Source organism: Chelmon rostratus, chromosome 24, assembly GCF_017976325.1.
Source record: "Chelmon rostratus isolate fCheRos1 chromosome 24, fCheRos1.pri, whole genome shotgun sequence".
Classification (NCBI taxonomy): Eukaryota; Metazoa; Chordata; class Actinopteri; order Chaetodontiformes; family Chaetodontidae; genus Chelmon; species Chelmon rostratus.
In genome coordinates this window covers 9,135,098-9,156,444 of record NC_055681.1, presented here as the reverse complement: position 1 = coordinate 9,156,444, position 21,347 = coordinate 9,135,098, and the positions used below count along the sequence as shown (strand labels likewise).

Here is a 21,347-nt window from a genome sequence, read left to right as displayed (position 1 = left end):
ATTTGTTTGATATGCTTGCCAAAACAGGAAACTATCCATCATCAGTGCTGTAATGTGCACGCACAGGCACATGCACTTGTGTATGCACACACACACACACTGCTGACTGATTATCAGTGGCGTTGCTAACATATTCTTATTTGCCGAACACAGCCTGTTTCATTCACCTACTGCCTGCTCTATGACCTCCCTTTATCACCTTTTAACAACAAAGCGTGACTTTCAGATTGCTCCCAAGTAGTCCATGTAACGGTAAAGGCTTGGACACACAAAACCACACATACACATTAAGACACGTACTCATTTTGCTGGATCAAAAGAACATGGGTCGTTGGAGGGGTTAATCCTGTTTGGTACAGTCCCCGCTAGTGACTGACACCATACAGCATGGTTGAAAAGAAGGAATGACACCCCCTGAAAACATCAGTGGGATTATTCAGGAATAGTCCATCTGATTGGACTGTATTGGGAGGAACTGGACTGTACCACAACCAGGACAGCCTTTGGGGGAAGAGTACCTTAAAGTTGTCTTGTACGGTTTAGTTTATTGGCTATACATTGTTAGTTATTCTGGTGTTATATTTTGCTCTGTGTGTAGCAAGTGTGTGTATGTGTGCATCTGACCATGCACCCCCCCTGTAATTGGCCGTGCTTTCCTTCTACCTGACAATTGTATCGCCAGATTAGACAACATTCTTCCTCAATGTACATTGGCAGTCATGGGTGTTTGTTCATTCCACAGGTTGGGTAATATCAGATTGTCTGGCTTAGAAATATTGTAAGAAACAGGGAGGTACATCAACACACTCAGCACTGTCACACGCTGTAGAATATACCAGTTTTTGCACTCCTCTTGAAGTCTGTTTTGCTCTGTCTCCTTGAATTTCATGTTTTGATTCAGTGCTTTGTGTACTCACAGTGTCCTTGGACTGAAACAGAGTCTATTAGTTTTCTGTTGTCACTTTTATTCAGGCCATTTCATTTTTACTCAATACCAGACAGTTGGACACAGAATTATGTCTACAATGTCTTGTCACGTTTGTGATTGTGTTATAGATTAGCTCGTCATAAGAGTGTTTTGTTTTTTTTTTAATGAAAGCAAGCAAATGTTTCTCAATGATCATCAGAATATCTGTGTTTGGTCATTCCTCACATTTGATATTTATCCATAAGATTACAGTTCTTCTACCTCTGTAAGATGTCATTATTAAGATGTTTTTCTGAAAAAAAATCACCTGTTCTGTTGCATTACTCCACATGAGCTGCTGAAATTAAGTCAGCCAACCGCGCAGCTGCATGTTGCGGTTGCACCACTTTCCTTTGTGTCCAGTAGAGGGAGCTCTGTCATCACCTTTGACAGAACACAGCTGGACTCCCACAACCACCTTGCTGCTTTTTCTTTCACTCACACTGGCCTTTATAGCCATCAGTGCCACCTGTGGTTTGATTGATATCCTCTCCATGGGTGCGCTGCTGGTGTAGTGATTCACTGCTGGTTTATAGATCCCAAAAGCACTCAGTGCGTCAGTTTAGGTGATATTGATTGGTGCTCTGCCTTCCATCAGCATCCTTTTCTTTCACCTCCTTAGCTTGAAGTAGAGGTGTTGGGTGTGTCAGTGGTGAGAAAGCACACAAGCCACTACAGGGCACTCCGCCGATTAGACAGCACAGGGTGCCCGCTAGGGGTCTATGAGCGGTTGTCATGGTAACAGGCAGTGAGGTTGGCATGAGCTGAGCTGAAGGTTTTTTTTTTCTGCTGTAGATCATTCCTGCTACGTGGGTGTGATCTGACAGCATGTGAATTTGTGTACATGTGTGGAATCATCTGACAATTGGCTTACCCCTATTTCTGTGTGTGTGTGTTGTCTAGATGGAGCAGGTCTCAGATGATGAATTGGACCATGGAGCAGAGGAGGACAGCGACAAGGAGGACCAGGACCTGGACAAGATGTTTGGAGCCTGGCTGGGAGAGCTGGACAAGCTCACGCAGGTTAACACACACACAAACAGGGGCGGATGGTTCCACAGATACAGACTCACACAGGTAGAGGAGCGGACAGAAAGGAAGGGGCTGTATCCATAGCAACCTTAACACTGCTAATCCTGTCTGCCTATACTGTATCCTAGCAACTCCCCTCCCACAACCACTTTATATGGTGTATTTATGCAGGTCTCTGTGTGTGTGTGTGACTAAGGAGTCTTGCAGGCAGACACGGTTGCTTAGATCCTGTATTTTGATTGTAATGTGAGAATGACTGGTTTTTGCATATGTTTTGCCTTTGTGTGTGCATGTGTGTACGTGTGTGTGTGCGTGTCTGTAGAGTCTGGATGATGGCAGGCCCCAGAAAGCACTGCAGAAACCTCCTCTGAGGCAGGAGACAAACATGGCTAACTTCTCCTACCGCTTCTCAATGTACAACATAAACGGTGAGACCTCACTTCTGCCCTCGGGATAATAACAGCGCAGATCAGAGAGATCAGACAAATGAAATCATTAAACCCTTCCCCGTTCTGCCTTGCCATGCTCTCTGAACTTCCGATATGCTTTATCTTTTGCCCCTTGCAGAGGCATTGAACCAAGGCGACACAGTGGACCTGGATGCCCTGATGGCCGACCTATGCTCCATCGAGCAGGAGCTCAATACCATTTCCAAACCAAACTCCACATCGCGCGGCCAAAGCAAAGGCCAGCAGCGGGCCCCCGGAGGGCGCAGTGCCAGTACCAAGCACACAGGCACCAGTGGAGGGGGAAGCAGTGGAGGTAGTGAATGATGTGCATTTATGTTGGTGCTTAATGTATTTTAGCAAAAGCAGTTTGTTTTTGCCATAGTCTCCTTTTGTATTTTACATAGTGTTGTTGGGTTTGGATGTTTGGATTTGCTATACAGCACAAAGAAGCAATGCTTTATGAAATAAAACAGGAAGATGTCTCTCTTCCGAGATGTTTGACCTTTTACTAAAGACAAAACATACACACTCAGAGTAATAGTGTAGAGCAGGACGTGGGATGCAATTAGCAGAATCCTGTTTGTAACAGGGAAATTTAGTCTTTAGCATGCACGAGTATTGACTGTATTAATTTCCTCTTCCATCTAAGCTGTGTTTAAACTCTGAATTCCCCAGCAGGAAGTGCCAGTAGTAGTACCCGGGCATCGCCAGCCAACACAGTGCGAGGCGGCAGCGTCAGCGCCCGCCCCACGGCCTCCAACATCTCCCTGGCTGACATCACCTCCCAGCTGGAGAAGGCCTCCCTCAGCATGGATGAAGCGGCACGTCAGACTTCTTCATCTTCTTCCTCCTCCTCCTCCTCTTTCTCCTCCACCACGCTCCGGCGGCCCTCATCGGGGTCATCCGGCGGCGGCGGGCATCGAAGGACAGGCTCAGTGGGCGCGGTCAGCGAGCAGGATGGTCCGTCCCAGCGGTCCAGTGTGAACTCAGCATGTGCCTCAGCGTCCAGCATGGACTCCCTGGACATTGATAAAGTGATGACGGGTGGAGAGGTGGAGGGCCAGAGCAGCCCGAACACGCAAGGACAAAACCAGACCAGCACAGAGGTATGACTGACACAGAAATACACACAGAGACACACACCAAGGCTGTCCAAAAGGTGACATAGTATTATAAGAAAGTGTGTGTGAACCACAGTGTGAAAGACTGTAATGGTGTAATGGTGAAAGTGAAATGTGTGTGTATCAGGTGTGGGGTCAATTCAGCTTCTGCCATTCTCAGGTTTTATTCTAAATAGAACACAAGCACCTTCTGCTTTTCCCAAACCTCGAGTACCCTGAATTGACCTCAGTCCGGCTCTGGTCCTGCATGTTTAACCACACAGCATGACGTGTTTTGAAAGTCAATGCACAATATGGCCCGTGTATTGTGCATTGCATGGTGTGTTAATGAATACATTGTAATCTCCTATAAGGCTCCTAACTGTGGATTGCAATGTTAACATCTACCATTTCTGAATTCCTTTGTTCTCTCACCAAGCATCTTGACTCTAACAAAAGCAAAACATTGTCTAAGGCACATTTGGGAGTAGTTTAACCTGTTTCAGAAACAGAGACCGAAGCTAATATACCATGCTTACACAGATATCTGTGTTTATCTGACATATATGAAAGGGCAAAAGCTAGAGCAAGAAGGAGAGGAGCGTAAAACCATTTCAGTGAAATCGTATTTGAGTTCAGAAGGAAAAAGTTTACATGTTAACACAATATCTTGCATGTGCCCTGTCTCCCTGCATGTCATCATATTATCTGTGTTTGCACCCTTTCCAATATCTGTGGCTTCTATCCACGCACACACCTTGCCTGCACCGCCTGACTTTCCCCAGCATGTCACGCTGCGACGGGCCAGACGGCAGCTTGACTTCACCTCACGAGAGGGTGAAATGGATCAGGCCACTGTAAGTGCAAGCATGTGAGAATGCATGTGTGCATGCATGCGTTTTAGCATTTGCACATGTAAGGCTGCAGGTTAATCATTTAGTGTGGATCGTCTGTTGAAATTTTTGTTTCCACCGTCATACAAAAGTGAAACATTGTCACTTTGGAACCATTTCTGTTCGCTCAAATTGCCTAATAATGCTCGTACAAGTGATCAATAATAATTAGAACAGATTTGTTATATAATTTTGATTGAGAGAATGTCACAATCAACATTTTAGCTATAATGTGCAGCCTTTGGTTTGTGTGTAATGCATGCACATGTAACCATGAGCATAAAAGTGTGTTTGGTGTCAAAGAGGGGTTGTGTGTATGTTTGTGAATGTAGCTGTAGACTATATGTTAGCCAGAATGCACAGTTTGCTATGTATTCACGCACTTCAGTCTATTGCAGTCATGATTGCTCTGTACATCTCTACTGTGCCTCTCACAATCATTGCTTCTTTACCCACAGCTGCAGCTAATGACAACCACAACTGCTGAGCACACCATTTATGGAGCCTTCTCTTCCACGCTTCTTTTATACAAAAAAAAAAAAAAAAAATCAAAACACCTGCAATTAATAAGCCACTAAGAATCATCTGGCACTGACTTTTCAATTTTTTGTCTGTTCCTCTGCTCTCCTTTTTACCCCCCCTTCTCTCTTCACCCAAGCACTCCTATCTGGACCGAGAAACCTCGCTCATTCTGAAAAGCATAGCTGGAAAGCCCTCTCACCTCCTGACCAAGGTGACTTCCTCATACACTCGCTCCTTCGATTTTTCTCTCTTGTGTGTATGTGTGTGCGCACTGCTCCTCGCTTCTGCTTTGCATGTGTGTAAGTGGAAAGCTCCATGCTGAAAAACAGCTGCTGGAAATCAGACCGACTTATTTATTTACTTAATTAACGAAAAGAGGCAGAGATAAGAATTTCTTAGTCAACAAGGAGATGTTGAGAAGAATTAGACGCACAAAAAAATGAATTACAGACCATATCACAAGTAACGAAAATCAAATCTTCAAATATAAGAATATCAGAATGGATTTTTCCCTTACACCATTTTTCAGCATTTACCATGCACATGCTGCACCATGCTTATACTGTACATCGATTGCTTCCTCCTACTTGCTTCCACATATATCTTCCACTGGCAGGTGGGCTGTTCACAGTGGGTGCCTTTATTCATTCATGTTTCTTCTTCCTCCACGTCGTTGGCTTTTGATTTGCACTCTTATCTTCATTAAGAACTATTTAAAATACAGTATCTTTCACATCTGTTTATCCATCATGTGTTGGTTCCCAACCTTCTAAACACTCTGTGTTGCTGTAAACGTTTTGGCAGTTGTCAGTTTTTCCAGCAAACAAACTGGTTGCAGCCTTTGGCTCCCGTGCGGAGCTCATGCTGATCAGATGTCTGCACATTTATGTTTTAAAGTTGGCCACCGTTGATTGTGATTTATCCTGCAGTCGCTACGTAATTCGTCGTGTGCTTTCCAAGCGCACAGCAGGAGGTTCCAAGAGAGGTAGACAATACAGGCCAGAGTTTCTTACATCCTTTTGAGATTTAGAAACCCTAAAAGTATTTGGGGAATATGAAACAAAGCACAAATGATGTTCATCGTTAGTATAAAGGTTATGCCATCAGTCTGGAAGATTCTTATTTTCAGGACTTCAAAACAAAAGATTGTCAAGTCCCCATTTGGGGTCATTGGCACTGAGTTGCACATTTCTTTCCAAAACCCTTTTGGGTATCTCCATATATTTGAGTATAATGGATGCCAACAGTGAAGCTGGCTGACTCTCACAGTAATATCCACACTATTCACCTGCCCTCAGATTTTACAGCCAAACTTTTGGCGGGGCAGTGTCTTACTTTTTCTCTTCGTATTACAGAACAGTGGAATGAATTAAATTCAAGGCTATTGGTTCCTGGCATGTCTGATCTCAGTCTGACTCTGTAAGCAAAGAGCATTTGAGTGGTTTTAAAAAGGGGGGAGAGGATGGATTGCCCATGGCGCACAGGCTGTGAGGGGGTTTATGTGCTAGTGTTACACTTTTCACCACAGAATGGGCGAGAGGCAGCCGCGATCGCCCAGACTCGCAAATCCTCTCCCTCTCCCTCGCTTGCGAATCAGAACACTGAATGAGCGCAGGATGTTTGGGAACAAGCGAAGGGAGAGAGAGAGAGTGAGAGAGTGTGGAAACACATCAAAGGGAGACGGTGCCAGGATTTTTTCTCCAGGCTAGGCAGAAGAGCCATTTAGAATTGGCTCTGGTGTGGCTGAGTTTGAAAGTGGAAGGGAAAACGCCTGTAGAATAGGAATAAGTGTGTCTAATAAAAAGCAGGGTGTAGGTGTCATGTGGAGGGGAAATAATGGAGGTGAGAGTTGAGACGTGGAGGGGCTACGCTGACTATTATGGGGCTAAACCTCCAGTGTGACTCAGATTGACTCTGGACTGTAATCTGCACAACCCTGTGACCTCTCCTCCCTCGCTGTGTTTCTTACTCACACTCACACTTGGCTGACTAAAAGCCTGCCACTATGTGTTGGCCAAACAAGAGTGTTGGCTTTATTGCATTAATGTGCATGTGCCCTGGAGCTGGTCATGTGGAAAAGGTAGTCTGGGTCAAGGAGAGGGGGTGGAGGGTCTTGAGATAAGAGGCTTGAGGAGCGGGTAATACCCCTCACCCCCTCTGCTTAAACACTCATGCCTGTATGTGCACACATACGTGACTTCAAATATTCAGCACCTCAGCTTCTCATTCACCCAAATTCCACTCTCCGTCCTTGTCACTGTAGTTTAGCACAGGGGGCTAGTGTCGGTCACGGTCCTCCGCCTCGTACTGATTGGCTAAAGGGTGAAGGGGTCTCGCAGTAGCTGTGGCTCGCTGTTTGGCTGGCGCCTTGTTCTACTATTTTTGTGGGGATTATGCTCCATCGATTGGGCACGCTCCCAAACCCCTGCATCTGATGCATAGGGAGAGAAGGGAAGAGAGTGATGGGGGGGGGTGGTGGTAGAGAGGGGAGGAAGCAGGAAGAGAGGGTGGGTTGAAGGGGGAGGGGCATCCTCCCTACTGTCTCACTTGGGGTTTTAGTCAAGTTGTGCTCATCGAGGGTGCACATGTCTGCGAGTCTGTGAACCTGCGTTGTCACAAAGTCTCTGCTCAGCACAGTCTCAGCTAGCTTGTCTGCTGTCGCCTTTGAGTGGTGGAAGATGTGGATGTACGGCTGAATTTCACCCACAGAGGATCATCGTGGAATAACTTTTTTTATATGCCAGTATCTTACTGTGAAAGGTGGCAAGCGGACAATTTTGAAAAAAAAAATCTTGCAATGTGAATGCAAGAATTTTGTCTCTAATTATGGACGAATCTGGATGTTTTTTTAATTTTTGCCCTTGAGATCTCAGTATGATCCTTGCAAGAGATCATTGTTTCTCTGAGTGGAGGGCATAGAGGCTTTCTGAGCTGATCCTAGTCTCATCCGCAGCCTCTCGCCCTTTGGGGATCTTCTACTATTGTTTCCCTTCTGCTGTAAAGCAAGATCAAAGGAAGCTGCTGCAGCTCTATATGAATCCAATATGGAACCATAGACGGCAAAGAGAGCGCCATATTTGAGGGAACACCGGAGCGATGTCGCAATAGCAGCGGTTTAGCATCACGCCGTTTAGTTGTGTTTGATCGAATATTCACACACAAGTGAAGCACACCCACTTTACACACGTGGAAGCACACACAACCTGCAGAATGGAGGTGATGGCATCTTGTTGGAGGGGGCAGGTAAGCAACCAAAAAAAAATTAGGAGAATTGGATTTGGTTTTGCACATGACATCATGCGCCACCATGCCCAAGGCTTCTGCATTTAAATGGTTTAGAAGGCTGTTGACTATTTAATGAAGTCGTGTGTGCATGATGTCTTATTCTTGCCAGACAATAATGAACGACATGGCGGGAGAGGATGAGGCAAGGCGATGAAAGCAAAAAAACGCTGTTTGGGGTTTTTGTCAGGGTTTTGTGTGTGTGGTTGTGTTAATGTGTAAGTGATGACTGTATTAACCGTTCTCCTGTGTGTCCATCTAGGAGGAGCAAGCTGCCAAACTGAAGGCAGAGAGGATCCGAGTTGCCCTGGAAAAAATCAAGGAGGCACAGGTCAAAAAGGTAAGACCACCTCTTTCCTTTAGCACACACGCTCTCATTTACTCAGTTTCTCTTTTGAAAGACCATTCCGACTGATAACGATCGCTGCCTTGTCATATTCGCTGCACGCTGCATTTCTTTGTGAAGTTCATTCACAGCGAGGCGGTGAAGCGCGGAGAAAATAGGTCATTGCAGTGTTTGATTATGTGTGTGTATCTGCTGGGGAGGGAGCAAGAAATCAGAAAGAGGCTTCAGAAAGAGAGCGCTGCAAGACAATGCAGACACATTCTACACAAAACATCTTATTTACCACGTCCAGGATACAACTGGGGCGCCTTGCTCCATTGAAAGCCATGGTGTGTGTCTCCTTTGGGAAGTCGGCATGGGACTCCACAGTGTTTCTGCCAGTGAGTGAAAAATCTGTGTGAATGCGAGCAACAGAATGGTGGCCTATTCTACGCAATGAATAGTTGAGACCAAATAGTGTTTGGATGGACAGGGGGGATGGACGTCACTCTGCCAAGTGAATACACTGACGAGATAAAGAGTGCTGGTACCGACAGCACATAAAGAAACCTCAGCCTGGCATCGTGCAACTCTGAGATGTGCTAAATTATTAGTCTTGTACTGTCAGCAGTCTGCACAGCCAGCTGTGCCTCACAATTTACTGTATTTTGTATTCTTGACATTGAAGACAGCTTGGTTGCATTTGGATAGAAGGTTCAGAAATGTTTCTCTTTGAAGGCAGTGGGATTTTTGCTTCGATTTAACTTTTTTTTTTCTGCGAGACCAGGAGGGGTTTTAGGGGTCTCTCCTGTGAGAAATGTAGGTCAGACTCCCCATGTCTTAGTCTCACAGCTCCCCCAGCATTCTCATTGGTCCAAGTCTCTGTTCAATCCACTGTACCCCCACACTGATTGGATGTCAGGGTCCCAGTGGGAGGGAACAGAGAGGAGGTCAAGGAATTGAGGGATTTATTTGGTTTCACACCAGGACAAGTCTTAATGTATGCTACGATTGTGTGAGGCTGGATTTGGCACGTGTGTGTTGGTCTCATCCAGCTTAGTTTAAGCTTGCTTATTATGGGGGACTTCTGGTTGCCTATGGATGCAAAACTTTGGCCAGATTATTGGATTTTAGTGTTTAGTGGCTGTATACAACATTGTGACTGTCGTGACCCCATGAATAGTTTGAAGTATAAGTACTGAAGCTGTCTGTCCCCAACCAGATCAGCCCATCAGATTGATTGGTACTCAATATGATGGGCAATATAGAATAAAGGATTACTTTAGACTGCGTGAATACATGATTGGAAGCCTGAAATTGTCAAACAATACCCTACACTGACAAGACATTTTACATTTGAATGAAGTAATTACAATCCATGCAATTAAAAACACTAACTTAAAATGATGCCATTTCCTGAAATCACATAACAAAGCTTATGTTATGCCAATCTTTAAAAAAAAAACAAAACAAAACACTCTCCTTCCTCCTTTTCCTCAGCTGGTGATCAGGGTCCACATGTCAGACGAGAGCTCCAAGACCATGATGGTGGATGAGCGGCAGACAGTCAGGCAGGTGCTAGACAGCCTGCTGGATAAGTCACACTGTGGCTACAGCCCTGACTGGTCTCTTGTGGAAACCATCACTGAGCTACAGATGGGTAAGGGAGCCGACAGTTTCCACCACACCTGAGTCACGGTTTGATTTAGTCTGAGCTGGTGGAATGTGGATGGGGTTTTGTGGGTGACAAACATCTGCTGTATTATCAGTATCTGTGATCGAAGAATAGTTGTATGACTTGAGGCTAATTGTCAGGCTTACAGTTAAAGGTTCTGCCCCACCCAAAAAACAGAAAATCCCGGAGGGAGGAATTAAGTGCACATTTGCAGGTCAGCAAAAAAAAGTGCATCTCTTGCATCTTATCTTCATTAGTCTCTCTCCGCCTCTCTCTCTCTTTCTCAGAACGTATTTTTGAGGATCACGAGAACTTGGTGGAGAACCTGTTAAACTGGACCCGGGACAGCCACAACAAGCTCATGTTCATTGAACGCATCGAGAAATACGCTCTTTTCAAGAACCCTCAGGTGACTATCTTACACTTCAGCACACATTTACAGGCGAGCGAGGACAGATCATCTTCTCAATACCCTCTGTAGCCGCTCTGCGTTCAGTGTATAAATTCTGATAGCATATGCTATACACACACAAACACATTGTTTATGCATGCTCAGTGCCTGCGCAGCCCAGAGAGTGAACAAGGGAGTGTGTTTGTGTAGGAGAGCTGGAAGTAGGTCAAAGCTCTAAAGCGAGTAAAGGTGAATAATTTATTTAACATAAAACGAGGTGAGCCACTGACTTTGCGCCTCCCCCTTCCTCCTCTCCCTGTCCTCTATTTACTTCACTGTTCCTCTCAATCATCTCCAGAACTATTTGTTGGGGCGGAAGGAGACATCTGAAATGGCTGACAGGAATAAAGAGGCTTTATTAGAGGTGAGATGCTGTAAACTACTGGCTTTCCTATCATCCATACAAATCAGGACTCAGAGGATGAACTTTGATATCAATTTCTGTGTATGTGCGTGTATCTATCAGGAGTGTTTCTGTGGCGGCTCGGTGTCGGTGCCAGAGATAGAGGGTGTCCTGTGGCTGAAGGAGGATGGGAAGAAATCATGGAAGAAACGTTACTTCCTCCTCAGGGCTTCAGGAATCTACTACGTCCCCAAAGGCAAAGCCAAGGTCAGTGAGACTTGAGACTTTAGGCACATAAGTCAGGGTACTCAGACAAAATGAAGATGGAGAACAGAGATGTGGGCTGGGGTTATGAGAACCAGATTCAGACAGTCTGCTCCGTGGTATTTCCTGTTTGGCGCCACATCACTTTGAATGCAACAGAAGCAGCTTTTTTTTGTTTGTTTTTTTTTATCAAACCAGGGAAGACTTGTTGTGCACATGTGCTCTATTTTTAGCACTATCACCCTCCAAAGTCATTTTCAGGCTACACTTTTTTGCAGTCTTCAGTAGCAGCACATCAGCATTCATTAGCTGCATTACTTTCTCGCCTTATTTAAATCCTACAGTCCTGTGTGAGCTAGAAAATAGCTGCAATACAATATAGTGCCAGCTCAGACGTTGAATAAAGCATTATACATTTAATTAAGATCTGTGTTATCACCCTCTAAAGCTTGTCCACTCAAGACTTGGACGACAGTGGGACTTAGATCCTCTTATCATAATTATTTAAAGCCCATTTAGAGCAACTGCACTCGAGCACCAAAACAGCATGTGCTCCAAAGATACTTTTAGACCGTTAATATGTAATTTAAACTTGCCTTGCATGTTTCTGTCCATCTAGTCAATCCAAGCTGTCACCAAAAGTGTTGGATGTACCTGTAGGTACATCTACACAAAGCAGGGGCTTCCCTCAGCCTCCCTTTTTAAAGTCAACCACGCTTTAGTCCATCCCCCCCTGTCTTCCTCTCCGCAGGCATCCAGAGATCTGGTGTGCTTCCTGCAGTTGGACCACGTCAACGTGTATTACGGCCAGGACTACCGCAGCAAATACAAGGCTCCGACTGACTACTGCCTGGCCCTGAAGGTTAAGCTTGTTCAAATCTGAAAGAGTGTCCAAATGTCATGGAAAAGTGTTCACGTCAGCATATATGTAGCATATTAACACAGACACTGACAGTATGTATAGATTTAGAATAACAGTGTGAACATGTGAAATTTAAGAGACTTATAAGGGCAGACAAATATCTCCAGTACGTTTACTGCCATTATCCTTGCATTAGAAAATACCTGTTCCATGTAAAACACTCTGTCAATTGGAATTGCTTCATTTGATTTTATTGCCATTTAATAAGTGACATCTATTCATGTAAATATGAAGAAAATGTCTCATAAATAGCCAGATTTCTTACAGGCCCTTATATACCATATAAAATTCTTTCATCATGAAGGAACTTGTGCTCATTTTTCGGTGGATATGTGAGGCTGTGATGGATGCTCAAATACATTATTTACTTCTTTTTGCAGCATCCACAAATCCAGAAGAAGTCACAGTACATCAAGTATCTGTGCTGTGATGATGTCAGGACACTGCACCAATGGGTGAATGGAATTCGCATTGCCAAGGTGAGTCTTTCTGCAGAAAGATCTTTAACACTTCTTAGAGAAGTGATGCTAAAGTTAAATGTTCTATTCTTGTGTTTTTGACCTTGTGTTTTTTTGTGTAGTATGGGAAACAACTATATGTGAACTACCAGGAGGCCATGAAGAGGACAGAGGCGGCCTACGATTGGTCCTCTCTCTCTACCTCCAGCATCCGATCAGGCTCCAGTTCTGCCAGCATACCTGGTTAGTTCACTGTCTGATCATCAGTGTGTTAGATTTCAAAGCATCTAGATCATGATCAGCAATTTGATGTTCCACTAAGTTGGGAGGCCTTTTTTTCCCCATAATGCAACTCAGTAGCATCTTACATTAGACTTCCCCTGCTAAAAATGCAAGAAATAAGCTTCTCTGAGAGTCATCCTGCCGTTTGTGTGCGCTTTCAGAGTCCCAGTCTAACCATTCAGGCCATTCAGACAGTGGGGTGGACACCAGCTCTTCTCATGGCCGGTCCCAGAGTGTAGTGAGCTCCATTTTTTCTGAGGCCTGGAAGAGGGGTACCCAGATCGAGGAAAACACCAAGGTATGGCTTTCTTTCAAAGGCAAAAGTCAAGATTTCCAAAAACATGTCCGATTTTCGTCTTTGCTGTAGGATATGTCATTCACTTCACTAAGCTAACACATGTCTCTTTGTAGCAGATGAGAATGGAGGCATCCAGAGGGGCCACCCTGCCGCATGCTTCCCACAGTCACCGGCATCATAGCCAGCATTCAGTCGATCACCAAGCCCTGACGCCCCCTCCCCAGCCTCAGGTGCAGCTGCAGCCCCAACCCCAGCCACAGCAACAGCACCCACCACAGCCTCAGCATCCACCAGTGCACCCCCAGACACCGACCCAGCCACAGCCACAGCCACAGCCACAGCACCAGCACATGCCTCCCCAGCCTCAGTCTCCTCAACAGGCACCCCAGCCACCTCTCCAGCGCCCGCAGCAAACACCACCGTCTCCACAACAGCAGCAACAGCCACAGACTAGCAGCAACAACAACCACATGCCCCCACAACAGCAACAGCTGGCTCCTCCACCACCACCTCCTCCTCCGCCGCCTCCCCCTCCTCCCCCACCCCCAGTTCAAATGGTATCGCACCACTCTCCGGCTCCCACCATGTACAAGTACAGCACCATCACCAGGCTGCAGAACCAGAAGGCCTCCCAGGCTGCCAATCACCACAAGTTCCCCATTCACCTCCATGCAACAGCTCAGCAAGTTCTCCCTCCAATTCCGACACCGCCTGCAGCACAGGTCAAACCCGATGTGAATCACATTGCGGCTCGGACTAATGTCCCACCTCCCCCTCCACCTCCTCCTCCCCCTCCACCATCCATGCCAACCCCTGGGTCAGCCATGGCTGTGCTTAAGTTGGGACCTCCCAGCCCAGCTGCCCCGCCTGCCTTCATTCCTCCTCCCCCAGTGCCTCCGCCTGCCCCACAGACCAATGGTGTAGCATTTCCTCCCCCTCCTCCTCCACCCCCACCTGCACCAGCCCCCATGAGCCAGCCTGTTTACCCCAACGGGCTGAAGCAGGCACTGAAGGAAAGGTTTCCCAGCCCGCCACGGGACCTGCTCTCACCAAATGGAGGTCTTGAGGAGTCCCCACCACCTGCCCCTGCACCACCTCCCCCACCTCCTCCACCTCCACCTCCGCCACCACCTCCTCCTCCTCCCCAACAGTTCCCAGTGCCGTCCCAGTTCCCGCCTCCTCCTGCACCTCCACCAGCGCCACCCAAAACTTTCACCCCAGGCTTTGTCCCTCATACAGCCCCTAAACCTGTGTCTCCTGTCTCCCCATTCCCTCCTGCCCCACCTCCTGCTGCCCTTGGTGGCCAAACCCCACCACCACCTCCACCCCCTCCTCCACCTGCACCCCTCAAGAAGCAGTTCAGCCTCCAGGCAGGCCACACCTCCAGCCATCCACCTCCGACTCTGCCCAAGCAGCACAGCCTTTCTAAGCAAACGCCCATCTCCACCGGAGGCCCTCCGACTATGTCTTTGGTGAAACAACTAGCAAGTCAGTTTCCAGGTGCTTCATCCCAAGTAGTCAATCACACGGAGAGCCCCAAAGCCCCCCTCTCTCCACCCGCAGTCAAGACCAAACCAAAATGGCAGCCTGGGGGTGGCCAGCAGCTGCAGTCTCCAGAGTTCCCGCCGCCTCCGCCTGACAGCAACGCTGGCTTCCCTGCCCCTCCTCCTCCTCCACCACCTCCCCCAGCACCTGTCACTGGCCCAACTCCACCTCCTCCTCCCCTACCTCCTGCAAACCTGGGCTCCCCCACGAGGAGGTCACCGTCTGGCTCCTTCAATTTAGGAGGCAAGAAACCTCCTCCCACCCCACAGAGGAACTCCAGCATGAAGTTCAACGCCTCAGCTTCCTACGAGGAATCCAGGAGGAACTTACTCAGCAAGTTTGCTCCCCATAACAACACATCTCCTTCTTCCCCATGTCCCACCTCATCCTCCACTGGATCCCCTTCCAAGGACCTCTCAGCTGGACCCCCTGCTCCCCCGAAACCAGGCAAGCTCAACCTGGCCAACCTGCCCTTGGCACTCCAATCCAAAGTGAGCCAGGTAAAGCAGTCCAGTGGTGACTTCCCTTCCCCACCACCTGAGTGTGCATATTTCCCTCCTCCTCCACCAGCCTCTGAGCTCTTCCCTCCTCCTCCACCTCCTGGTAGTGACGCCCATAACGGAGCACCTCCGAGGGTGGCCGTGGTCAACCCCCAGCCCCAGGCTCCCCCTCCTCCTCCGCCTGTCTCCCTTGTCAGCAACTCATCATGGGGGAAGAGCTCGCTGAAAAAGACTGCTCCACCCACACTCGTGCGGCGTAGTAACACCACCCCAGAGCCCCCTCCACTGTCACCACCTCCACCCACCTCCCCAAAGGGCAGCTCAGGCCAGCCCAATTTCCTGGAAGATCTCAACCGGACACTGAAGCGGAAGTCAGTGGGTCGCCAAGGCTCCCTCAACTCGGCTGGCCTCATGGGCAAGTTGGACCCCGTGGGAACTATGGACGACATGGCGCTGCCTCCACCGCCCCCCGAGCTGCTCCTGGATCAAGGAAAGCAAAGCAACGGAGGCAATGGTGGCTACATGTCCGGAAACATCTCAGGCTATGCAACGCTTCGAAGAGGACCCCCGCCTGCTCCACCCAAACGGGGGGACACCACCAAACTTACTGGAGAGTGTTGAACTTGGAGATCGGGACACAATAAAGATGGATGAATAGACAATGAGAGAATTTATGGAAGTGGACATTCATATGTGAAATGGGAGTGAATTCTTGAATTCCTTCTGTCCTCTTGGGATCACAATGATAAATGGATGACTGTGTATATACTAAAACCCAAACCAGACCGTGATCAATTAGTGTTTGCTAATTATTGCATTTTTAACATGCTTGGCATTCTGGATCTGTGGGGTTTACAATACTGGAACAATGAAAACTGGAGCAGGTAAGGTTGAGGTCACAGAAAAGTACATTTTCTGCAAAAGTCTAAACCCTCTGGAAAACATTGTATTGCCCTGTATGGTAAACCTCACCCATCTGGTTCACCAAGCAGATTTAAATAAACACTAATAAGAATTGTGCAAATGTTACTGGATCCAGGTCTGAGCCAAACCATGTATCCGCTTCTTTGCCATAAGTTTGTGCCACGTACTGGAGACAAACCCCCCCCCCTCACATCTGGATCTTTCTGCTTTGGTACTGCATGGACCTCATCTAAGAACAAGCTGTAAAACATGGAGCTGTTCTGGTGTGTGTGCATGAGCGAGAGAGAAAAACTGAGACTGCATATGCATACATGCGTTATGTGCATGCATGTATATATGAGCATAAGGTGGTGAAGTAGTTAACCGTTAGGGAAGGCCTTTGTGGAGCAGGGATGCTTACATTTGCTTTTATATAAAATTATTTAATGATTGATAAATGGAAGGATTTTTTTTTATAAGTCTGTCTTTTAATAGCTGGTCAACAAAGTCTAGAAAGGAACAAACCATTCGGGCACAATGGAATGTATACAGGAAGGTGTATTTGACAACATGAATTACAGGCAAGAAGGCAATGATTCAGTAATAAAAAAGAAAAACGCTCAAAACTAAAACTTTTAAATGTCTCTAACATTTCTAGACTGTTTCGCCACTAGGAGGAAGCCTTATTCCCAAAGTCTTGCACAGAGGTCAAAGCAGAAAGGAGATTTCTTCCAAAGGTTCAGCAGAGTCTGGACTGTGCAACTGGAAATAAAATACTTTGCTTTTTATTTAATGGACTTGTAAATGGAGGGGGAGGCCTGTGATGGTGTGTCTTCGTGGACTGTGCGTTGGCTCAATTTTGGACCTTATCCTTCAGTTTGTGTCTGTACAGTTGCAGCTGCTATTCCGTTACTGTCGGTCCCCACCGCCTTCTTAAGTCACATGGTATCACAAATCAGGAAGTAGAATGTACAGATTGGAGTGAGTCATGTGAAGTATACTCATCACCACAAGGTTGAAAAAGATGCATTTGTCTGGTAAATGTACAGAGCATTGAATCATGTAGTCAATAACAGAAATCATCTGACTGGCATTGGACTGAATGTTGCGTTCAACTTTGTGTCTGTCGTATCTTGTTTCTTTAAGGTGCTATTACTGCTTCAACCCTTGGTGCACAGGGACGAAGGTGATCTCCTCATTTTGTACCTACAGAGTGGATCGTGAAGGGTTTTCATTTCTAGCAGCAATGCCTTCATTTTCAGGGTGCTAGCGCTGTCCTTGAAGGAACTCCATCTCAACACGTCCTTGTGTGCCAGGAAGACATATCATTAATATTTCAGGCATTTCGAAACTGGTTTTAAATTAGCTCTAGTGTGGAAATGTGTGCAGTGAAAATGGTTTACATGCTAGTTTTCAGACGGGATCATTACATCCGCAGTCCATTGAGCTTAACATGAAGATGGCATTGGTTGTTTCCACACGAGCCCTTTTATCATGCTATTCTTTTGTCCTTCTCTGCTGCAGTGGTTTGATTGCCACCTGAACGCAGTGTACCATTTCTTAGAGCTGAATATCATTGTCCTGAACAGGATGTTTACTACAGTACAGTATGTAAGTTATTGATGTGCTGATGTGAACATGTGGGGCCAAGTGAAATGAAGAAAAATGGTTTCAGATAGAGTAAACGTGTCCTCTTGCATTTAAACTGAAAATCACAATATAAATGTTCAAACCAGACCTCAATCTGTCTGAGTCCTCATTTGTTCAAATGGTTTGGATAAAGTGGGAAGATCTTGATATGTAATTCTCTTAATGTAATGCATTTAAGCACCATTAGTATCACAGTACAGTACAGTACAGTACAGGTAATTAAAATGGGAACAGTCAGTGAACCTTCGACTCCCTCTAGTGGTCTTATTTTGTCATACACTAAGAAAAAAAGTAACAGCATTTGCGAGTCCTGTATAGCCAAGTACAATAATTTAAATTATGGGGACTGAACCATTCGAAATGTGGTTCACTGATCAGCCAGCAGCTCTGTAAATCAAACCATATATCACAAAAAGGGACAAAAACCATAACGTGCAAACGTTTTTAATTCAAGTCATCTGATCAGCACCAAAATGTCTCCACAGCGAGCTGAACTTTCACACCAGGTAGTTGCTAAAAGTGTCTCCTCTGGGCCGGACTTCCACTGTCTGGCTGCGGAGGGAGTGATCAGGCTGGATGGGTGGATGAGGTGCAGGAGGAGCCGGGGCTGTTGAAAGACAGTGGGGGCTCTGGTCACTCACATGTACTGATATCACACTGGTGAATGTTTTTTTTTTTTTTTTTTTTCAAACTGAAGCCTGTGCAGCCAGCAGTAGCTAAAACCTGTGTTTACCTCTGTCTGCTAATGGGATATTGAACTGGTGTCTCCCTCTTGAAAACATCTGTGGAATCAAAGTCTTGACATTATTCACATGCACCACATAGTTCAGGAAACTCTTTATATTGTTGCTTTGCATTAGTGGAAAACTCCAAGATTCATGTCTCAAACATGTTCGATGACTAGCAGCTTTTTCCACTTTATTTTTTGTAGCCAGTAGATTTTGCTGTGACTCATAACAACGCCCCCACCCACCCACCATTCCTCCCTCCCGTGTCCTCACCTCCTCACTGGACTCTGAGCTGGAGCTCCCGTCATGGCCGCACCTGAGGGAAACCACTTGGGCTGAGGTGGATGACATTCGGACCCGAGTGGAGCAGGAGAGGGATGGCTGAAGTGATGGAGGGCAAACGGAGAGAGGGTGGTGTTTTTAATATTCTGCACAGTGTAAATGTCTCTCGATTTCAGCTGTATTAGGATCACAAGTCACTGTCCTGCTGCATTATGGCAGTAGATTTGAGCAACAGGCTGTTCCATTACAGTCGTGCCAATGCAAACAGTGGGTTGCATCAGTGTGTCAACATGTGTAAGACCCAAAAGTAATGTTGGTCATTAGGTGTCCAAGAGTAGTATACGGGTATGTCAGGTGGCGTAATTTTTCCTGTTATTTGCGTTGTCCCTCACAGTGTTATCTCCCAACCCAGAGGCACCAAACGAACGCAAACCCTAGTAAGATTTAGTTGTCTCTCACCACAAAGAAGCCAGGTTTGAAGGCACATGTCTGGGGGTCGTTTCTGGAAGCCTTCACACACTCCGTCTCTTTAATGCCAAATGTCATCAGCAGGTCAACGGTGTTCAGGCCCATGGGAATCACCTGGTGTGCATGTGGTATTTGTCATTATCCTATAAATAAACAAACCTAGTATGACTGCAGCATCCACTGCAACTATTACAGCAACAGTTAAAAAATAGAAAATGTGTGTTGCTGTGTTTCTTTGAATAGACACAAAGGCACCTGCTGAAACTTCTTATGTATCTTTAAGTATGTGCAGACTCACCCTTGTGACAGAGCCTCGAGTCACCCGGTAAAGATGGCTGACGGCGTACACAGAGTTGGCCTGTGTCAGAGCTGCCCCAAGACCCCGGTTTGCCATGGACTCCAGCTCCGAGTTGTACACTGGGACTCCTGCAAGGTCAAAGGACAAAGAGAGAGTCAGCGACAGTCACTGTATCTACTTATGAAGCGGTCAGTACACTCACCCGAGCATCCCAGAGAGTGCAGCAGGGCCAAGAGGAGCATGTAGGACCTCATCTTGAGTAGCACCAAACGAAGTAGCTTCAGTCCTTGGTTTACCTCGCCCTAAATATGTTCAGCTCTTGTCCTAAACCACTGTGCGCCGCCTCTTACCCTCCATAACCCTGAAAAAAAATACTGCCTGTCCTGCTTCCTTTAGCAATATCTGCTGACCTTTGTTCAGCACTATTGATCCTAGGGCGAGGTGCCAAATCCAATGAGCACATTTTCAGATTGTCATGCAGACCCTCTATTTGACAAACTATTAAGCTTGTTGGATGAGGAAGCTGATTGTTACATAAAGTAATGTAACTGGTTTTAAACAACAAGTACAATGTGCTTGTAATCTTCCCACTTTTTTTATACAACTAAGGTCTTGGAGGTTCTTAATGTTTAAATAATGAGAGGTAAAACAATCGAAATGAATATGTTAGTCAGCTAACAAAAACATCAATCTGCAACAATTCTGATCATTTTTCAAGTCATTTTTAAACAAGCATAGCAAGCATTCACAGCTGAGATGTGAATATTTTCTGCTTTTCTTAGTCTTTAATAGTTAATTTTTATGCTTGGGTTTTGGACTGTTGGTCAGACATTTACCTTTTTAACAGAATAAAGCAGCTGCAGGACTAGAAACTCCAGCAACATATCTGTGGAGTCTGAGCTTAATTGATGTGTCAGTTACAAATGCATTTTGGTGAAAGTGTTCTGATTTGTTCTGATTTTTATGAACATGTGTAGAGACAAATTTGAGCACAGCATCATGTTTATGTCCAGCTCCTACTCTCATCTGGACATAAACACGAGCCCTTCTGTCCACATATCCACACCGAACCCTGTATTCTGATGGTGCTGATGGTCTGGCCAGCGCTTTGCATTGCAGCTCCCTGCCATCTGTGTGTCACTTCTGCAAAGAATCTTGAAGAGCGGATAATGACCATATTCAGGTGGGTATCTAGATGTTACGGCCCGAGGCCGTCACCTCCTCCCTCTGTGAAATGTGGGTATTTGTGTGCGTCTATATGCAAATTTTGATGTGCAGGTGCCCATCTGTCATTGGACTCTGCACTCGGCTCGACCCGCCCACTGCATCTCTGGTTGGTCCGGCACCGGTCCCTTCCAGTTCCGTCCAGTCCACAAAAATTGCAAGGCATCTTAAACCACCGGCATCCAGACCTTCCGCAGTTTGTTTTTCTATTTAGTGTAAATCCAGACCCCTTCGTCTGTGAATTGTTGTTACTCCTTACCTCGGAGTTTGTTTCATCATTTACCAATTAAAATTCTAATTTATCTTGGCCACCTACTCCAACTGGGTTTTATGTTACTCTCCCTTTTACCCTAGCGAGCTGGGTCGTAACACTAGACATGACAGGCTCCTGGTACCAAAAACACACAGAACAAACAGACTTCCATGAAGCAATGCAAATCTGAGAAATCATTTTCCAGGAAGCAGCGTTGGTCTTTGTCCCAGATC

The 21,347-nt window shown here is 46.2% G+C and overlaps 2 protein-coding genes across 8 annotated transcripts in view; one reads left to right on the top strand and one right to left on the bottom strand.

Annotated features, from left to right (window-relative positions):
- The window catches only part of raph1b (Ras association (RalGDS/AF-6) and pleckstrin homology domains 1b), a 40,354-nt gene extending 22,406 nt beyond the window's left edge, over positions 1 to 17,948 (top strand). Inside the window, exons 3-18 of one of the 7 annotated variants that reach the window (XM_041966242.1) lie at positions 1,871 to 1,990; positions 2,322 to 2,427; positions 2,567 to 2,761; positions 3,127 to 3,554; positions 4,334 to 4,405; positions 5,100 to 5,174; positions 8,508 to 8,585; positions 10,071 to 10,230; positions 10,533 to 10,654; positions 10,995 to 11,060; positions 11,163 to 11,306; positions 12,055 to 12,165; positions 12,606 to 12,704; positions 12,806 to 12,926; positions 13,127 to 13,263; positions 13,377 to 17,948. In XM_041966242.1, the coding sequence (XP_041822176.1) occupies positions 1,871 to 1,990; positions 2,322 to 2,427; positions 2,567 to 2,761; positions 3,127 to 3,554; positions 4,334 to 4,405; positions 5,100 to 5,174; positions 8,508 to 8,585; positions 10,071 to 10,230; positions 10,533 to 10,654; positions 10,995 to 11,060; positions 11,163 to 11,306; positions 12,055 to 12,165; positions 12,606 to 12,704; positions 12,806 to 12,926; positions 13,127 to 13,263; positions 13,377 to 15,929 (4,587 nt within the window). In that variant the 3' untranslated portion in view covers positions 15,930 to 17,948. Of the gene's footprint in view, positions 1 to 1,870; positions 1,991 to 2,321; positions 2,428 to 2,566; positions 2,762 to 3,123; positions 3,555 to 4,333; positions 4,406 to 5,099; positions 5,175 to 8,507; positions 8,586 to 10,070; positions 10,231 to 10,532; positions 10,655 to 10,994; positions 11,061 to 11,162; positions 11,307 to 12,054; positions 12,166 to 12,605; positions 12,705 to 12,805; positions 12,927 to 13,126; positions 13,264 to 13,376 lie in introns of all 7 variants that reach the window. The other 6 variants (XM_041966240.1, XM_041966239.1, XM_041966244.1 and 3 more) reach the window with 6 other exon arrangements.
- A 410-nt stretch (positions 17,949 to 18,358) lies between these two features.
- On the bottom strand, positions 18,359 to 19,891 carry spp2 (secreted phosphoprotein 2). The gene is made up of 6 exons (XM_041966502.1): positions 19,840 to 19,891; positions 19,638 to 19,765; positions 19,331 to 19,453; positions 18,863 to 18,970; positions 18,595 to 18,643; positions 18,359 to 18,468 (listed from the first exon to the last, which is right to left on the bottom strand). Exons 1-6 carry the CDS (start codon positions 19,889 to 19,891, stop codon positions 18,359 to 18,361), a joined length of 570 nt encoding a protein of 189 aa, XP_041822436.1.
- Between the last annotated feature and the right edge of the window lie 1,456 nt (positions 19,892 to 21,347).

Excerpts from the sequence above, each read along its gene's own strand:
- spp2 (XM_041966502.1), bottom strand. The coding sequence starts at position 19,891 with ATGAGGTCCTACATGCTCCTCTTGGCCCTGCTGCACTCTCTGGGATGC. Across the intron at positions 19,454-19,637 it reads CTCGAGGCTCTGTCACAAGG|GTGATTCCCATGGGCCTGAA; the intron begins GTGAGTCTGCAC and ends CATGCACACCAG. Across the intron at positions 18,971-19,330 it reads TCAAACCTGGCTTCTTTGTG|CCATCCCTCTCCTGCTCCAC; the intron begins GTGAGAGACAAC and ends CCATCACTTCAG.